Source organism: Phocoena phocoena, chromosome 18 (genome assembly GCF_963924675.1).
Source record: "Phocoena phocoena chromosome 18, mPhoPho1.1, whole genome shotgun sequence".
Lineage (NCBI taxonomy): Eukaryota > Metazoa > Chordata > Mammalia > Artiodactyla > Phocoenidae > Phocoena > Phocoena phocoena.
This window is the reverse complement of record NC_089236.1, coordinates 79,873,283-79,891,909: the sequence shown is the minus strand read 5'-3', so window position 1 is coordinate 79,891,909 and position 18,627 is coordinate 79,873,283. Positions and strand designations below refer to the sequence as shown.

At 51.1% G+C, this 18,627-nt stretch overlaps 1 protein-coding gene across 3 annotated transcripts in view; it reads right to left on the bottom strand.

Moving 5' to 3' along the window:
• CUL4A (cullin 4A) overlaps nt 1–18,101 on the bottom strand; it is a 44,243-nt gene extending 26,142 nt beyond the window's left edge. For 2 of the 3 annotated variants that reach the window (XM_065895804.1, XM_065895803.1), the window contains exons 1-8: nt 17,948–18,101; nt 17,164–17,279; nt 7,472–7,575; nt 5,612–5,681; nt 4,399–4,472; nt 2,189–2,351; nt 1,779–1,868; nt 755–837 (exon numbers count right to left, since the gene is read on the bottom strand). In XM_065895804.1, coding sequence (XP_065751876.1) covers nt 755–837; nt 1,779–1,868; nt 2,189–2,351; nt 4,399–4,472; nt 5,612–5,681; nt 7,472–7,575; nt 17,164–17,279; nt 17,948–18,101 — 854 coding nt within the window. Of the gene's footprint in view, nt 1–754; nt 838–1,778; nt 1,869–2,188; nt 2,364–3,830; nt 3,843–4,398; nt 4,473–5,611; nt 5,682–7,471; nt 7,576–17,163; nt 17,280–17,947 lie in introns of all 3 variants that reach the window. The other variant, XM_065895802.1, reaches the window with a different exon arrangement.
• Nucleotides 18,102–18,627: the final 526 nt, after the last annotated feature.

Here is an 18,627-nt window from a genome sequence, read left to right as displayed (position 1 = left end):
TATGTGCCCGACGCAGACACTCACAAAACCTGCCCTTGTACTTTTCCCTAGCCAAACACTGACCTCAGGTTTAGAGGAAAAAAAAAAACTGGATGCAAAGAGAAGGGACAAGTTACTTCCCTGGTGGTCCAGTGGTTAAAAATCCGCCTTCCAACACAGGAGGCGCGGGTTCGATCCCTGGTCGGGGAACTAAGATCCCACGTGCCGCAGGGCAACTAAGCCCGTGGGCCACAACTACCGAGCCCGGGCACCACAACTACAGAGCCCACGTGCTCTGGAGCCCGCGCACCGCAACTAGAGAGAAGCCCGCATGCTGCGGCAAAAGATCCTGCATACCACAACTAAGACCCGGCGCAACCAAACATAAATATAATAAGTAAACATTAAAAGAAAGAATAATGTGACTGAGTACCGTAAGAAAAAATCACAGCTATATCAGATGTGCAACAAAACTTTACAACCGAAACTGCCTATACTCGATGGTACCTCATTAACATAAACTTCTATAAATTTATTATACATTTATAACATAAATTATAAACTGTCTATAAAAAGATACCAAGTATCTCAGCCTGAATCACTCCCTTTGGACGATAACTCACCACAGGCCACAAGTCAGTGTGACTTACAAGTGCTGAGTAATCACAGACAACAAGCAAACTGTCCCAGGAGCTGAATACGTTCGGGTTCAGAGCAGCGAGTGAGTCTACAAGACGCTGCGGGTCACGGAGCTGAGCGCGGGAGTGGTACTCACTGTGTGCTGTGGTCTAGATACGTGATCACGCGGTCACCCTCCTCCCCCAGGCGCTTACTCACATGGTTCAGGTACTCCGGAACCTTCCAAACACAACATTTAAACACATCAGCAACAAAAACCTTCATGTTACCCAAGAAGCTGAAATACTGTTTTCCTTATTTAAGAAAAAAAAGCAGACTGTACATTCAGGCCCAAACATTAACGGAGTACCAGGAGCAGGGGTGCTGAGGAGGGGGAGGGAGATACACGGCAGGAGGCCTCCCTCAGCCCCATCCTGGAGACTGAAGGTAACGTCTGGAATGGGGGCAGGCAGCACGGCACCCCCCAGCCCACGCTTGGCGGGGTCGGCAAACATCAAGCAACAGGCTGTTCCTCTGAGGCCCCAAAGAGAGTGGCTGCAGGAGATCTCAAAGCACACTCTCTCTGAGTTTCCAGGGGCAAAGGGTCACCTGCCTACACAGCAAAGGCCCCATGACAGGGGTTGCTGAGGCTCTGACCCGGGGGCGGCAGCCAGGCCGGTCTCCGACTCCCCCTCCTGTGACGGTCCCGAGGGGCTTCCTGCTGAGCTGGGCTCTGATACCCAAGAAACCAGCTATCAAGTTTTTGGGTTCTTATTACTACTAAACACATGGTTTTTTCCAGTGGCTTTTTGGGTAATCTTTTCAATGCCTCACAGAGATGAAAATTTTTAACATGTCAGGTTTCTCTTTCATATTTAAGAATTATCTTTTAAACTCTTGTTTCAGCTTGAGTTCCTTTATGTATTTTAGAAGCTATTTCACTGCTTTTTTTTTGCTGGGGGTGGGGGGCAACAGAAGGGTTTCTAAATTAGGAGAAAAAAATTAAGCCCTTAATAACCTCACAAAGAAGCTCATCACTGGAATTTAAACTAGATTGTAACTTTCGGAAGATTTTCAGTGAGATGTTTGCCAGCGTGAAGAGACAAACATTTAGAAATCACACTTAGATACACATCTATGAAAATGAAATAAGGCAATTCAGAAACATTTCGTTGCCTCACCTCTCTTTCTTGCATTAACCTTTGGCCTTCTGCAGCATATAAACAATTAGTTTCTTCCAAAAACTTCAGTTCAAATGAATCTTTATACACCTAAAAAATGAGCAGGGTTAACGACCAATCACAGCGAAGAAGCCCAGCTCTCAGCCTGAAGTGCTGGTGCAGCCCACGTCGAGGGCGCACGGCTGCCGTGACCTGTGCCCAGGACAAGCTGCCTGGGCCCACCCAGCCGCCCTGCTCTGCCCAGGGTGCTCCCAGGCCCCGGCCGCCTCCGGGTGAGTGCCAGCCGAGTCACTCCCCTCCCATACTTGCACCAATACCCTAACGGTGTCAGTTCCGACACCGACGTCGTGGCCACCTCGTGGCCCGGGTGCAGCGCCGCCCAGCGGGCTGTGAGGACGCGCGGGGCCCACCTGGAGGTCGGACAGCATGCCCAGCAGGCCCCGCAGCAGGCTGCGGTCCACGGCCTCCCCGCTCCGCTCCCGCTGGATCAGCAGCAGGATGCCGTCGATGGTCTTTGTCTGAACCATTTTATCACTAATAATATGGTTTCTGAAGAGTTCTAATCCCATGTCCCTGTACAAACAGAGAAGACAAGACTGTTTTAGTTTCACTTCTTAGAAGTTCTGGGTGAAGCTCCAGCTACACTATGGATATCACCCCCAAGCTACTGACTTGCTAACTCTCTGGTCTGGGTGTCAAGATCTCCTTTTTTTAAAAAATTTTCCTTCTTGACTGTCTGGTGTGCCTTCTATTTCTTTCCTCATCAATGCTGCCTGTTTCCTGCATGGGTCAGTGGGCTTCCGCCGTCCTGCCCGGGAGCCCTGGGACCCTCCGCCTGCCCTGCCCCCATCCTCCAGCTGCTCCTCCTGTGTGGCCCTGGCCACAGGACGACGGAACTGAGGGTGCAAACCAGAGTCCATCGCACTCCCCCAGCCCGCTCCCTCCCGATTCAGCACGCTGTGCCCTCTCGCCACCTCTAAGCCCCGTCCTGTAAAGTCGCTTCCTTTTCTAGCTTCCTGGCCGTCCGTTCATTCTGACCCAGGGCGGTGCGATTTCTCCTTCTACCACCGGGAAATCGCTTGTCTTTGTGTACCGTAACCCATGCGTGGGGCAGCTGGGGCCCTCTTCCTCTCCGTGATCCCACATCCCCTCTGCTCCTCTGTCCTAAGGGCTTCAGCACCTCCTGACTGACTCCATCCTTAGAGCAGCTCCACGAGGGATGACCGTCCTCCAGATGGAGAAACTGAGGCAGAGATTACAAGGAGCTTGCTGTGCCCAGCTTGTCAGGCTCCAGAGTCTAAACGTAGTTTATAACGTAACCCTGCCGTCCAACCTGGAGGCACTGCCCAGAGCGTGAAGCCCACCAGCCCCCGTCCACTGCAGCAGGCAGGGAGGAAAGTGCGCTCGTGCAGGACGGCAGGGATCGCTGAGACGGTGCGTGAGAAACTTGGGTGTACAGTGGAGCCCCGGCCTGAGCTTTGCGGAGTCCGTGGGAGCGGCCCACTCGCTGAGACGGGAGGAGGCGGGGAGAGGAAGGCTGCTGTGCCCAGGCGCGCCGGGGGAGGAGGGAGCCGCGGGAACGTCCTGGCGGCTTTGCTGGAGCCTGAGCTGAGAGCGCGGCTTCAGAAGAAGGTCCTGCGGCGGCAGCCGCGCTGCCTCACTTTCTCCATGTGGCGGACAGTCATCCCTCATGGAGCTGCTCTAAGGATGGAGTCAGGAGGTGTTGAAGCCCTGAGGACAGAGCCCCGCACAGAGGAGGAGCTCTGTGACTTCCTGTCATCATCAGCTTTTCCAAACTGCTTGTTTCTCTGAGTAATGACGATCTGTCCTGCAGAGGTTCGTGGGTGTCTAGTAGGAGGTGTGCAGGAGTCGGGGCTGAGAGGACAGAGGAGCACAGGGGACATGGGATCACGTGGGAGAGACGGCCCCAGCCGCCCCACGCGTGGGTTACGGTACACAAAGACAAGCGATTTCCCGGTGGTAGAAGGAGAAATCGCACCGCCCTGGGTCAGAGTGAACGGACGGCCAGGAAGCTAGAAAAGGAAGCGACTTTACAGGACGGGGCTTAGAGGTGGCGAGAGGGCACAGCGTGCTGAATCGGAGCGGACGTCCACGTGGGCACAGGCCAGGAGGACCGAGGGCGAGACCACAGACAGGCCCTGTCACCAAGGCTGAGCTGCTCGGGGACGACGCTGGAAGTCGGGGACCAGGGACCCAGGGCAATGTGGGCACAGGGTTCCCGACTCTCACTGCCCCGAGCAGATGGAAGCCAATGCCCTGTGCCCGGCCCATCAGCAGAGTACCGGGAGGCGCCATTAGAGACTGACCGGCTCCCCAGCCTTTCCCAGAGCAGAGGTGGAAGAGGTGACAGAAACGGACTTCACAAGGCACTTCCATGCCCACAGGAGAACGTGCTGGACTGGCGGCTGCCGGCTCGGCAGCTGCCCCTCATGGTGACAGACACTTCCGGGCCGAGAGCCACTGAGGGGCAGGCCTGTGTGCCAGCGACCCTGGCCAACACAGAGGGCCACAGACGGTCGGGCACGTGTCATCAAATCAACCATCGGAGACACAGGTCGGCCGCAGCCTCAGCCACAGACCAGGACCGGGGGACACTCACCAGATGGAAGGAAGCATGGAATTCTGAAGCACGTAAGTACGATCCAGAAACAGGAAGATACTTCTGATCATGATCTGGAGGGCAAGAGGAGGACCTGACTTATTTACGTACCTTACCAACAAAACATCCAACCCTGGCTGTCTCTAATCTAACATGATTGCTTCTCAATGAAAAGATGTTTTTATCTTCAAGACCCTCATGATTGATTTTTCCCTCAATTTACATGTTCCCCTTGGTGTTTGCTTTTCATCTCTTTTATCCAGAAAATCTGACTGGAGGGATTGTACAGCACTTCGCCTCAAAGATGCCTTTGAAATTCAGTCATTTCCTGACTGACGTGGTGAAACCTCCTTAGACTGGGAGATGCTCTAAGCTGAATTCTTCCAGCACTCCGGCTCGTTGCGCTGGCAGGAGGCTCTCAGCCACGTGTCTGTACTCGACTTGACTTTGCAGGCTCACGTGGTGGGCGGCGGCCCCGGGGCTCTCTCAGGGAGCGCCGCAGACTGTGTCGTAGAGAGAACCCTCCCGACACATTCACCTGTTTCTACCGTCCCCCGGTGCCTGGCCCAAGAGAGACTCATTCGTCGTCGCCTACTCACCTCAGCCAGGAAACCAAAGAATTCAACCTAGTTAGGGAAGCTATTGATACTATCTCTTCTCTCACTTACATAATTTTCAGCCAGGTCACCCTGAAAACTCATATATATAAAACCAAATTAGAGTCAATACATCTACTAAATCTAAGCCTGGTTGTCTAGTTACAGTAAACTCCTGAGATTCAGGCTTGATTCTCTGGCATAAACTGAGATCAAGGAAAACTTCAGAGACCCACGGGGAATCACAGGCACGAGTCACCTGTGTGGTTGGCCCGAAGGCCAAGCTCACAGCCAGCCCCACCCCAGAAGAGCAGGCCGTCCCCACTCTTCTCCAGCCACTGTCCAGCTCGGTCGGAGCTGGATGGCAGCACCTGACCTGAACAGAACTCCCCATCCCAGCTCCCAACCGGGCCCTGCCTTCCTTGGGGGTTGAGGGAAGATGGATGGGGCCACGCTGTGGTTTAAAAGAAAACAAACAACACAGCTGGATGCAAAGGGGGCACAGACTCCCAGCTACTCAGATCTGCCTTCCGTCCAGCTGAGCCAGAGACTGGAGGAAAAGACCCAAGAGGGCGTGTGCACTGAGGCCCACTCAGGGAGCATGTTAGCAGGCTTACCATTTGTCTGCAGTGATCCTGCCAGCATGTGTTAATCTTCTTTAAAAATAAAACACTATCTAGCGAGTCTGTGCAGACCTGCTAAGGAAAACTTCAGAAACACCGGCCAATTTATTTGTTGCAATGTTTACCCCTTACTTTCCGCTCTCCTCACCTCCGAGTCGGGCATGTTGCTTAGTGATCAGAATACCGAAAGGGCAGAAGCTCAGAAGCCACACAGGTGGTTTCCAGCCTCCGTGTCTCCCTGCCTACCTGTGATGAACCTGCCTGCACTCCCCTGCCTCCATCTCTTCCTGCCCCTCCCCGTTTCCCTTTCACCCCACTGCCCGTTGAGGCTTCGTGGGATGGGGGGTGGACCAAAGGCCCCGCCCCAAAGGGCAGCTCTGGAGATGCTGTCCCAGAGGCGAGGAAGCCAGCCACTATGAACAGCACCGGGGGACGGGCAGACGGAGGACAACGGCTGAGGGCCAATGGTCACTTCTGGTCGCACAAAGTTGTACGTCACGTCTCATCCGTGCACCATGTGCACGACCTGGCTTTCGGGACGCTGTTTACAGCAAAAGACACCTGGTGCGGGATCCTAGGGAAAACCTCGCCAAGCACCCGGGCACTGCGTGCACAGGTTAATCGAAGCCCCACGGTCACAACGTCTACACTGCCTACGGCCCACACAGCACCCTCACACCCAGCCGCACGGCGCACCGTTACTCCCTTTGGACGGGAGCGCAGGCAGCTGGCGGAGGCAAGGAGCCGGCCTCCTGGGCCTCAGCCCTGCTCCAGCCTGTCTCAGCTCCACGGCACCAGACACGGGGGCACCCCTCAGTGCGGCCCCTTGGCCGAGGTGCAGCAGGCGCGCGGCTCGGCACGGCTGCAAGGTTCCATGCAACATTCCGATCACAGAGAGAGGAGATAACACACAGCAGCCCGCTTCTGGCGTGTGAAATCGGAAGGCACTGGGGGCGCACTGACCACAGCCACAGGGGTCCCAGCCAAGCGCCTCACTCATTTTCTCGAGGGTCCGCTCCTAACTCAGAAACAGAGCGAGTCACAGCAAAGACCAAATAGTTGAAGGGTTAACAAGTAATTCTGGAAGAACGTCACAACTGCTCACAACTACAATGGCCCATGGTATCAGACCTTCTGCCAACAGTCTGAAAAAGTCTGCGTCGTAAGCATACGTAGGGAGGTGCCACCTCGGCAGCGGCCCGGCAGCTCCGGTGCCCAGTGATGAGCCGAGGCGCTCCTCACGTGGCGGCGCCCTGACCGGCCTCCGTGGCCAGCAGGGGCCAGCAAGGCTGCACAGGGTCAAGCCCACGCCAGCCAACCTGAGGTGCTGGGAGGCCTGGGGGCTGCGGCCAGGTGCGGCCCCACCCGGGGCAAGGCTTCGTCGTGACCAAAGGTCCGGCGTGATCTGGGCTGGCGAGGCCCAGAGCCGAGAGCCCCTGAGCCCAGCGCGAGCCGACCTGCAGAGCGTGGGCCAACAGGCCAGGGTTGGGTCACGCGGCCAACTCTGTGGGAATTGGTTATAATCACAGAAAACTAACACAGATCTTTAAAAAACAAGAATAAAGAACCGCAGCACTCCAACCTTAAGGTGTTTTTCAGACTCTTCCTAAACGCTTCCAAATGCACTAGAGAAACGGACACTGACTTCAATCAGATCAGCCAAGTAATTTAAACAGTGAAAACTCCACCAAAAACATCTGCTACGCTGGGTTATATAATACAAGCGTAAGGTTTTGTCTCTATAAAGCTTTTGCTTTAATATTAAGGATACTCATTAGTTCTTTATCCTATTAATGTTCAGTTTCAAAAGATTTAGGTAATAAATAGGAACTTCACAAGCCAAAAAAAGGATATTCTCTAAACTGAAGGATTTGTGCTTGGACGTGGCCTTCACAGACCTGGCGCAGCTGCTGGTAGAGCACTGGGGAAACTTTGTGAGAACAAAGATTTTCAACAGCCTGAAAACAAAAGGGATAAATGAGTTATTCACTGTGAAAGACAAATTTGTTCTTTAAAAGCAACCTATCTGTAAAAACAGCTCGAATCGTAACACAAAGCCACGCCCACACTTACGTAATCCACAAATAAGTTATCATGGTCAAGGGCAATTATCGCTGCAACACCGGAATCCAGTAGAAGTTTGGCAAAAATGGTCCCTAACGACAGTGAGCCTGGAGCGCAGATGGGACGGTGCCGCGCTGGCAGCCCCAGGACACCCAGGCCCCAGGTGGGCCCGCCCCGGGCTGGGCTGCTCACGATACTCTCAAGCTTCCCTCTTCAACAGCCCCTCAAGCTGGCTGCACACCGTCCCCCGAGGACTCAAAAGCAGCTTGAGCCCCCGGGCCTGTGTCTGGATGACTCCGTAGTCTGAGGTGGAGCCACGGGAAGGTGTGTGAGTTGACCCTGACGGATCGCCAACGTGAAACCAGAGCCGGAAATCCCTGCTCCAGACCCTGGTGACCACCCTCCAGTGGGGGGAGAACGACAGGAATTCCAGTTCCTTTCACGCCCATGAGTTTGATGATTCTGTCCCAAATAAGCTGAAGGAGCATGGGCCAAATCTGCCTCAAATTAATGCAAAAACAAGGTTTTGAGGCAGAAATATTTTTCATTAGCTGTTTTGATCCACATTAGAGGAATAATGCTTGTATATTCGTACCAGTTCTAATAAAATCTTCTTTCAAATCTCATGTACAAAATCAGCATCTGATTCAATCCAAATACGAAATATTATAAACAGAAATGTAGTTTTTCTACTGCCTATTTTAAAATACATGGGGGATATACAGAACAGAGACACTTTGGAATCTTAACTCAAATACTATATTCCCGAGGGGAAAAAAGGGTAACTTAAATTTTTATGGATGTTAAGAAAATAATTATGTAAGGAAATATATAATACACAAAACACATGCATATTTATAAAGGTCAAAGAAAGGGCTTCTCTGGTGGCACAGTGGTTGAGAGTCCGCCTGCCGATGCAGGGGACGCGGGTTCGTGCCCTGGTCCGGGAAGATCCCACATGCCGCGGAGCGGCTGGGCCCGTGAGCCATGGCCGCTGAGCCTGCGCGTCTGGAGCCTGCGTTCCACAACGGGAGAGGCCACAACAGTGAGAGGCCCACGTAACGCAAAAAAACCCCCCAAAAGGTCAAAGAGAATATGGACTAATGACAATAATTAAAAGAATAAAAATACCTTTCCCTTACATTCTGCCTTACTTAGAACAAGGGATTCCCAACCACATTTTGTTTTTACATCCTTCAATTCCTTTCCCCAAAGCTTCATGTTTTCATAATTCAGTCCAAGATCCACTGTCTCTTTCTCTCTTAAAAAAAAAAAAACCAAGATAACCTCCTAACAAAGGCCTTTGCGCCAGTAGTTAATCATTACAAACAATTATTACCAAGTAAATTTTTAATATAATACACGAAGAAAACATTTTTCTTTGGTAAAAATCAAGATAAGCTTAGTGGTACGTGTCCTTCATCGAAGGACATCTTAGAACCACTTTCTGAATGCTTCGATTCATGAACCAGGTGTCAATGTCCTCAAAACAATCTCTTCCCAGCTGTGACTTTTTGGTTGAACACTAGAGCCAAGTCTCCCTCGTATGTATATGTCCTGTTGAGCACACGCTTACTATTCGCGTGAAGCCCACTGAGATTTCTTTGCTGAGGATCTGGAGGCCCCTGAAAACCACCAGCCAGGCCGGGGCGCCGTCACCTCCTGGGTGTCTGCTGAGTCACTGCCGGCGTCGTCATGTCACAGGCGCCTCGTCACCGGCTTGCTCCCTGCGGTGAGGGGTAGGGGGCAGGGATGCCGTGGGCTCTTCGCGGCTGCAGGAGCGGCCCAACAAAGGAGGCCCTCCCCAGAACACGTTTAGGAGATTCAGTCACACCTGGACGCTTAGAAATGCCTCCTTGTGGTGTACGAAGCACCTCACGTGACCAGTACCGGTACTGGTACCGAGCACACCTCTGGACCCAGGCATTGGAAGTGGGGAGCGGCAGGACCTGGGCCCTCCTAGCACTGGGACACAGAGGTTTTCCTCACACCAGCGTAGCCGAGGGGAAACACCCGCTCGTCCCAGCCTCCCAGGCCTGCCACCACGCCCGCTCTGCACACGCTTATCTGCCTCAGGACAGACGAGTGTCCCAGCAAAACACCCATGCCTGCGAGGGCGCTCCCCTCAGTGGGGATCCCCCGCCAGGGCCTTAAGGGAGCAGAACAGCCAAGCGGCACCTACAACTACGCACTCTGGGTGCCAGTAGCTAAGGCGACAGCTGACGTCAGAGCAGAGTGAGAAATCGTAGGGGAAAGAGCGGGCAAGTACTCTGAGTTACTTAGGTAAATGAAGGGGAAAAATGAAAAGCAAACCCCCACCCCCACCCCCGGGGAACCACGCCCCTGTGGACTCTCCCGAGGAGCCAGGCCCCAGGTCACCCTACTCGGTGGCAGGCCTGTGTAAACGCGACAAGCACACCACACAGAAGCCGCCACCAGGACGCTGCGGTTCCCACCCACAGGAAACGAGGAAAGGGCAACGTAAAAAGGAGACAAGGACTTGGTCCTGAGCGTGGGACGAAGAATGAAGGGGGGGCGGTGTCCCAGGAAGACATCCACCCTCCCGGCCCCCATTGTGAATGCCGGACATGATGCCCTCGTACAAATGGCTGATTTCGCTGAGTGACCAAAGCCGCTGAATTAACAAAATCCTTCCTATTAGGCCTAAGATATTTGAACCTGAATATTCTCTGTTTCTGAATAACTTACACATTGAATTCACTCTTGATTAATTTACATTCTCCAATTGGTCCATCAAATAAAGTGTCCACTTGTTTCCCATTTTCTGGGCTTCCTCACCCGCTTGCATCACTTTCAACCACCCTATTAATCCATCAGGACCTGACTCCACTCCATTCTCCTTCACCGAGCTCTCACCAGGCACAGGGTTTCCTGGAGACATCTACCCCGTGACTCAAGGTCAGCAGCACAGCTTTTCTCAAGCGCAAGTTCTCTGTGACAGGTTTGATTCTGTGCATCAAAACTAGTCTGAAATCCATAGAGATCAGACTTGTGGTTGCTGAGGGGCAGGGGGGAGGGAGAGGTATGCACTGTGAGTCTGGGGTTGGTAGATGCAAACTACCACATTTACAACGGATGAACAACAAGGTCCTACTGTGTAACACAGGGAACTGTATCCCATCTCTTGGGACAAATGGTAATGGAAAAGCATATTTAAAAAAGAATGTCTCTATGTGTGTAACTGAGTCACTGCTGTACAGCAGAGATTGCCACAGCATTGGAAATCAACTGTTCTTCAGTAATAAAAAAAACCAAAACAAACAAAAAACTAGTCTGAAATCAACACCTAGCCTTCCCCGAAACCATTCCCGAAATGCAGTCTTCAGTTTTCTGTTGTCTCATTGAGACAAGTAGGACTAAAACATACAGACCTAAGACACACAAGATACGCTTTCTTCAGCAAGTTGAGATTTCAGATCTAAGTTCAGAAAAGATGGATGCACTCAACATCTCCTCCTCCTCGCATTACAACAAGAGAATGACTCTCAGCACGACGTGTATCTACTACGGCTTTTTCACGTAATCTGAATACCCCTTTCTACCAAACAAAAACAAAGCAAGAAACTGCAGGCAGGCTGTGCAGACAGGCTGGAGGTGACCTTTCCCTCCACTGAGGCCTCCTCAGACCTGGCACGGGGAGATGCCAGACCCCACTTTTGGGAAACTGATCAACACCAAAACAAGAGGTTCTCCCTCAAATAATCTTGAAAACCTCCTCAAAAACAAACAAACAAAAAACCTTTCCAGCTTTGGTGAGAACTGTTACTTGCACATAAGATTCTTTGGCAAATTATATACCACACCACCTCAGCAGAAACTCAGGCTTTATTCTGAAACACCAGGTCCAGTGCACTGTCCACTCTACTGGAGACCAGGATAGTTTCACCGCGACATCACTTACTATCTCCACCCCATTCACTCCACAAGATGTGAGCGGCTCACTCTGCAGAGATGTACTTAGACTTGCTGGAACTTCTGAGTGGCCAGGCACCCGCCCGCACACCTGCGTCCAAAAGCCCATCCACTGCCCCCTCCACGGGCCCTCCTGAGATGTGCCCTGGAATGAGTGGTGCCACTTTGGGGGTAAGCAGCCCTAGCCCTCAGGGTCTCACATACACCCACACGGACACCCACGATACCCAGGGCATCTGGAAACACTGTTTACAATAATATCTATGGTGACTATTATGAAACACATCCTGGGTAAAAGGTCCAGCAAAGTCATTCTACTAAGAAAAATGATGGGCAATTGATACCAGATAGTCAAATCTCCAGGGAAAGAGCAATAATGAAGCCTCGCTGGAAGACACAATATTTCACTAAAGCAAAAGCCTCTGAGTCTGGGCACTCACTCGGTGGGACCCTTGCTCCGGGTCCAGACGAAATAGAGGAAGCGGACTTAGCCTTCGCTGAAGTAGTACACGAAGCAGCAGCTTCCGAAGCGCTGCACGCTGGGCTCTTAGAGGCCGTGGCCTTGGCAGACAGGAGACAGACAAGCACCAGCCACTCTGGCTTCTGGCATCCAGCGTCCAGGCCACGCAGCAGTCGTCCTGGGCTGAGGCCGAAGTCTGCAGGGCGGAGGCCCCGAGGGCAGGGGACCTCAGGGTCCAATTCGAGGGCTCAGCAGAGCGCCGTCCAGCACGTATGTGGGAGGAGACCGCCGAGGTGAGGGAAGGAACCGCCGAAAGTTCAGAGACCTTGGGCTCTGGTGCTCACACACTTCCCACCAGCCAGGCGGGAACACAGCAGGACGCCGGGCAGAGGATTCAGGAAGGTTTGTCTCAGCAGCAGGGCAATTAGCCCTGGACGAAACACTGCTCTAGTCCTGCCTAGCAACGCTTAAGGCAACAGTCTAAAAGGTCAAACTGATTCTAAATAATTTAACCGAGTCTGGAACAAAGCTCAAGAATATTCAGAGAAATACAGGGCTTCCCTGGTGGCGCAGTGGTTGGGAGTCCGCCTGCCGATGCAGGGGACGTGGGTTCGTGCCCCGGTCCGGGAGGATCCCACATGCCGCGGAGCGGCTGGCCCCGTGAGCCATGGCCGCTGAGCCTGCGCGTCCGGAGCCTGCGCTCCACAGCGGGAGAGGCCATAGCAGTGAGAGGCCCGTGTACCACAAACAAAACAAAACAAAACAAAAAACAAAACAAAAGCATCTACCACACAAGTCAAAATTCGCAATGTCTGGCATCCAATCAAAGCTATCAAACATGAAAGAAGCAGGAAAACCACCTGCACTGGGGAGAAAAGTCAGTCAAAGCGAACCTGGAACTGACAGAGCCAGCAAACAAGGACACAAAAGAGCTGGAACTGTGCTCCACACGTTAAAGAAAGTTAAGCAAAGAGAAGATACAAAACAAGATTCAAATTGAACACCTAGAGAGGAAAACAATGCAGAGGTGAAAATTATACCAGACGGTATTAATGGCAGACTAGACATCGCAGAAGATGAGTGAACTTAAAGAAACGGATAAACTGAATAGTTCTGTATCTACTAACGACATTTGTAGTTGAAAATCTTTCCACAAAGAAAGCCAAGATGGCTTCACTGGGGAATTCCCTCAAACATTTAAGGAAAAAATAATACCAATTCTGGACTTCCCTGGTGGTGCAGTGGTTAAGAATCTACCTGCCAATGCAGGGAACACGGGTTCGAGCCCTGGCCCGGGAAGATCCCACGTGCCGCAGAGCAACTAAGCCCGTGAACCACAACTACTGAGCCTGCGCTCTGGAGCCCATGAGCCACAACTACTGAGCTCGCATGCCACAACTACTGAGCCTATGCTCTAGAGCCCGCAAGCCACAACTACTGAGCCCAAGTGCCACAACTACTGAAGCCCACGCGCCTAGAGCCTGTGCTCCACAACGAGAGAAGCCATCACAATGAGAAGCCCGCGCACAGCAACGAAGACCCAACACAGCCAAAAATAAATAAATTTATTTAAAAAAAAAACAAAAAAGAAATAATACCAATTCTACACAAAGTCTTCTAGACGATGAAAAGAAGAGAACATTTCCAACTCATTTTATGAGGCCAGCATTACTCTGATACTAAAACCAGACACAGACATTACACGAGAATAATACAATATCCTTTGTGATCACAGATGCAAAAATTAACAAAATGTCAGGAAACTGAGTCCAACAGTACATTGAAAAGATAATACATCATGACCAAGTAGGATTTATACCAGAATGAAAGACTGGTTTAACATATGAAAAAATCAATCCGTGTAATTAACAAACTAAAAAACAAAAATCACATGACCACCTCAACAGTCACAGAAGAATTTGTCAAAATCCAACATGTATTTCTGATTAAAACTCTCAACAACCTAGGAACAGAAAGGAACTTCCTCAACCTGATAATGGGTATTTTTGAAAAACCCACAGCTAGCATCGTATGGTGTTCAATGATGAAAGACTGAAAGCTTTCTCCCCTAAGACCAGGAACAAAACAAGGATGTCTGCTTTTTCCGTTTCTATTAACCATCGTACTAACCACCAGAGGTTCTATATAGTTCAACCAGGCAAGAAAGGAAATAAAAGGCATGCAGATTAGAAAGGGAGAAGTAAAGTTATCTCTGTGTATAGGCGACACGATTGTCTACAGAGAAAAATCCAATGGGATCTACGAAAAAGCTACTAGAGATAAGTGCGGTTAGCAAGACAGCAATGTACAAGATAAATGTATAAACGTGAGTTGTATTTGTATATACTATCAACAACCAGAAATTAAAATTTATACTACCTTTTACAATACCATAAAAATATGAAATGCTTTAGGGATAAATTTCACAAAAGATGTACAAGACCCGCACAGCGGAACTAGAAAACATTGCTGAGACCTAACTAAGCGAGAGCTGCCCCTTGTGGTCAACTGAGGGGTTCAGTGTTGTCAAGATAGCAGCACTCCCCACGCTCACCTACAATTACACATAATCCAAACCAAAATCCTAGGAGGCTTCTTTGCAGAAATTGGCAAAGAGATTCTAAAATTCATATGGAAATATAATGGACCTAGAATACCCAAAACAAGTTTACCCAAAAAAGGATAAACCTGCAGGGCCAGCGCTCCAGCCTTTGAGACTTAGGACACCCACACTCACAGGGACAAGGACTTCTGACACAGGAGCAAAGGCAGTTTGCTGGAGAAGACAGACGCCTCAACACATGGCATTGGACCAACTGGACCTCCACAGGGAAGACAGTGAACTTGGATTTATACCTCATAGCAAATACAAAAATTCACCTCAAAACAGACAACAGACCTAGATGTAAAACCTAAAACACTGCAAGAAGGAAATACAAGGGAGAATCTTTACCACCTTAGATTAGGCAAAGACTTCTCAGAGAGACACGAAAAGCACAATCCATAAAAGACCAAACTGATACAAAGACTTCATCAGAATTTAAAACGTCTGCTCTCTGAAAGCCATAGTTAAGAGAATCAAAAGACAAGCTGCACACTGGGCGAGCATATCTGCAAGGCAAACACCTGGTATAGGATGCATGCTCAGAACACGTAATAAACTCAAACACTCGATAATAAGAAAATAAACACCACCATAAAAAAAAAGCAGATGATCTGAACACACACTTCATTAAAGAAGGTGTATGGAATGGCAACGGGCACAAGAAAAGATACCTAATATCGGCAGGGAAATGCAAATTAAAACCGTAGGGAACTTCCACTACTCACCTACTAGAATAGCAAAAATTAAAAAGACTGACAATACCCAATGTCAGCAAGCACACGGAGCAGCTGGAACGCTCACACACCACTGGCAGAGAGGCAACACGGTGAAGCCATTTGAAAAAGTTAGGAAATGTCTTGTAAAGTTAAACACACACTTTCCATTTTACTGAGAACCTACTTCTAGATGTTCATCCGAGAGAAATGAGAATTTCTGTCCACACAAAGACTTACCCATGAATGTCTGCACAGCTTTATTCACAACCCAAAACTAGACACCCAGACGCCCATTACCTCGGGATAACTAACTGGTGGTCCCCAGACGCTCAGCAACAAAGGAACGGGTTACTGTCACGACGCGGGCGCGTGCCCAAGTCACGAGCCTGTCCCCACGCGAAGGAGCTAGGCACAACTGCACGGCTCCACTGACGTGAGACTCTGCGACGCGGGCGCGTGCCCAACTCACGAGCCCGTCCCCACGCGAAGGAGCTAGGCACAACTGCACGGCTCCACTGACGTGAGACTCTGCGACGCAAGCGCGTGCCCAACTCACGAGCCCGTCCCCACGTGAAGGAGCTAGGCACAACTGCACGGCTCCACTGACATGAGACTCTGAAGATGGCAAAACGTGCCGACACAAGGCACGTCAGTGACTGCCAAGGACTGGGGGTTAGGGCATAGGACAGGACCCACTGCCAAGGGGCCTCAGGGAACTTTTCGGGGTGACAGAAACATTCTGTATCTTGATTGTGTGGTGGTTATACGATTGGATACATCTGTTAAAACTTGTTGAAGTACATATTCTACACCGTAATTAAGTCGATTAAACAATACAATAACCTCACACAAACTTAAGACAAAGAAGGGACAGGTGTGCATCGAACTGTCCATGGTAGTCTTCTTTGGGTGGTAGGAATATAGGTGATTTTTATTTTCTTCTTTGTACTTTCCATAATTTTTCACTTATGTAAACAGAAAACAATTTAAGTCTCTTAGTAGAAACTGTGCTATCATATTACCTAAAATGTAGATAATATTAGATCAGTTAGCGAATGTCATTCTTTAAAAACAAGATATCAGGAAAACCAGTCTGTGTGTAACTGAAATATCCCAAAAGCGAAACCTACTTTTGATCATTTCTTCTGGTGTTAGAAAAGGAACATCGTTATCTCAAATTAAATGTAACAAAACCAGTCTGCACATTTTAACTGCAACAATCAATCACAAAACACAACGAAAAGGGGAAAATCCACATTAACATGTCAAACTGTCATAAGAATTTCATATATAACATAATGGAATTATAATAATAGTTTGCCGCGTATTTGGAAAATATTAGAAGTCATGTGACTCTTAGAAACGCATTTTTCTCCTGTAATGGGTTAACTTTAAATACCCTTCTAGACAGCTGAGGCCTGAAAATGAAATAAAAATCCCACAACCACCAGAAACGGAAAACACTCCTCGACTTGGGACACGCTGCCACCGAACTCCTACTGTTCTTGTTGCACGCAGAGAGTCGATTTCTATTATCCCCTTCATTACTGACTCTGAAACAACACCGAGGAGCACAAGATCCACGTCTGGGTCACATTTCACAGGAGGTGGATAATTGTGCTATTTAGACACTATAAGAAACAATCAGGTAAGTGAAAAACCGGACCCTGGCCCCCTCAGGTCTAAAAGTTCTCCCTAAGAAAACTGCGCGCTTACGTCTGAGTGAGAATTCTAACGAGCTCTGCTTTCTGCACATGTGGAGCCTTACCTGGTAGAGCTCTTCCAGGTTATATCTGATGGACGTACTACTCTGTATGGCTCTCACTGCTTCATGAAGTTTCTGCCAGGTGTCCTGAGTGTAGTTGTCAGGCAATGTAGGTCTGTCTGTAAATGCAGATGGCGTCAGTGGGTAACGACATCCACGCTAAGTATCACACATCTTTAAAAAACTATTCCACAAAGAAAGTCCTTAAAAGACACACAGGTAAGGAGCGCAAAAATTAGGTTTTCCCAATACAAGTACCACATTTATAAGTTTCTTGGGTTACAGACTACGCAACCATTCCATCTTCGTTTGGCTAAACAAATACGTCTAGTACTGACACTCAGAATACGCACGTGTAGGAATCGTACAAATCTTAACAGGATTCCTTTACTTAACAAGTGGGTTTCACAAACGTATAAACGTGTAATAGTTCAGCTCTCTACAACATTTAAAGTTGACTGAAACTACTCCAAGCTGGGAGGAAGGTGAAGATAAGCTTGTAACTGGTGTGTCTGCATCGAAGACGCCTGCTCTGAGACAGTGACAGCGACAGAGCTGGTGAGAAGTGGAGCAAGTAATTAAATTACATCACGAAGAGCTTCAGTCCTGCTACTCGGTCCGGCTCGGCCGTGCGAACCGGGACACCCGAGTTACCTGGCGTCACTCAATGCCATTGGACCAACTATACAGACCAAGGGGAAGCCGCCGCTGGCCCGCGCCGCCCCGCCGACGTCGCAGCCCGAGCGGCCAAGGGGAGGGACCCCCGCCCCGCCCGCCCCGCACCCACCTCGGAAATTCTTGATCACGAGCTTCTTGGAGCCGCCGGCGGCCCCGGGCTTGGAGGTGACGGCGGCCGCGGCGAGAGACGCGGGCTTGGTGAGGCCGTTGGTGTGTCCGACAAGCGCCGAGAAGCTGCCCTTCCGAGGGGTCTCGTCGGCCATGGCCGCGGCCGCAGCGCCCCGCCCGCCGCCCGCCCGGCCTCCGCCTCGGCCTCGGCCTCGGTCTCCGCCGCCCGGCCTCGCCCTCCCTCCGCTGCGCTCCCTCAGCCCCACCCGGCCCAGCCCAACCGTCGCCCGACCCGGCCCGACCAGAGCCGGTGCCGCAGGCCTCAGGAGCACTCCAGACCCCGACCCGACCCAGCCCCGAGCTCGCGGGCGCCGCAGTCCGCGTCCGCCGCGGTCCGTGTGGAACCCGCAACAGTCGAGGGCGCGGCAGGCCCGGGCACCGGGGCGCCGACGAGGCGGCCTCGTGTGGGAGGCAGGGAGTCGCAGCGCAGCCCCCGACCTTCCTCAGCCCGGGCGCGCCGCCATACCGGCCCGGGGCTCGCACTCCCGCGCACACGCTGCCTCCGGAACCAACGTGCGCGGAAGGCGGGGCCGGCGGCGCGGGGCCGGGACCGGACCGCGGCCCGGAAGTGACGCGACGGCGGCGACGGGGCGCGCAGCTCCGCGGGGCGGCGGCGGTAGC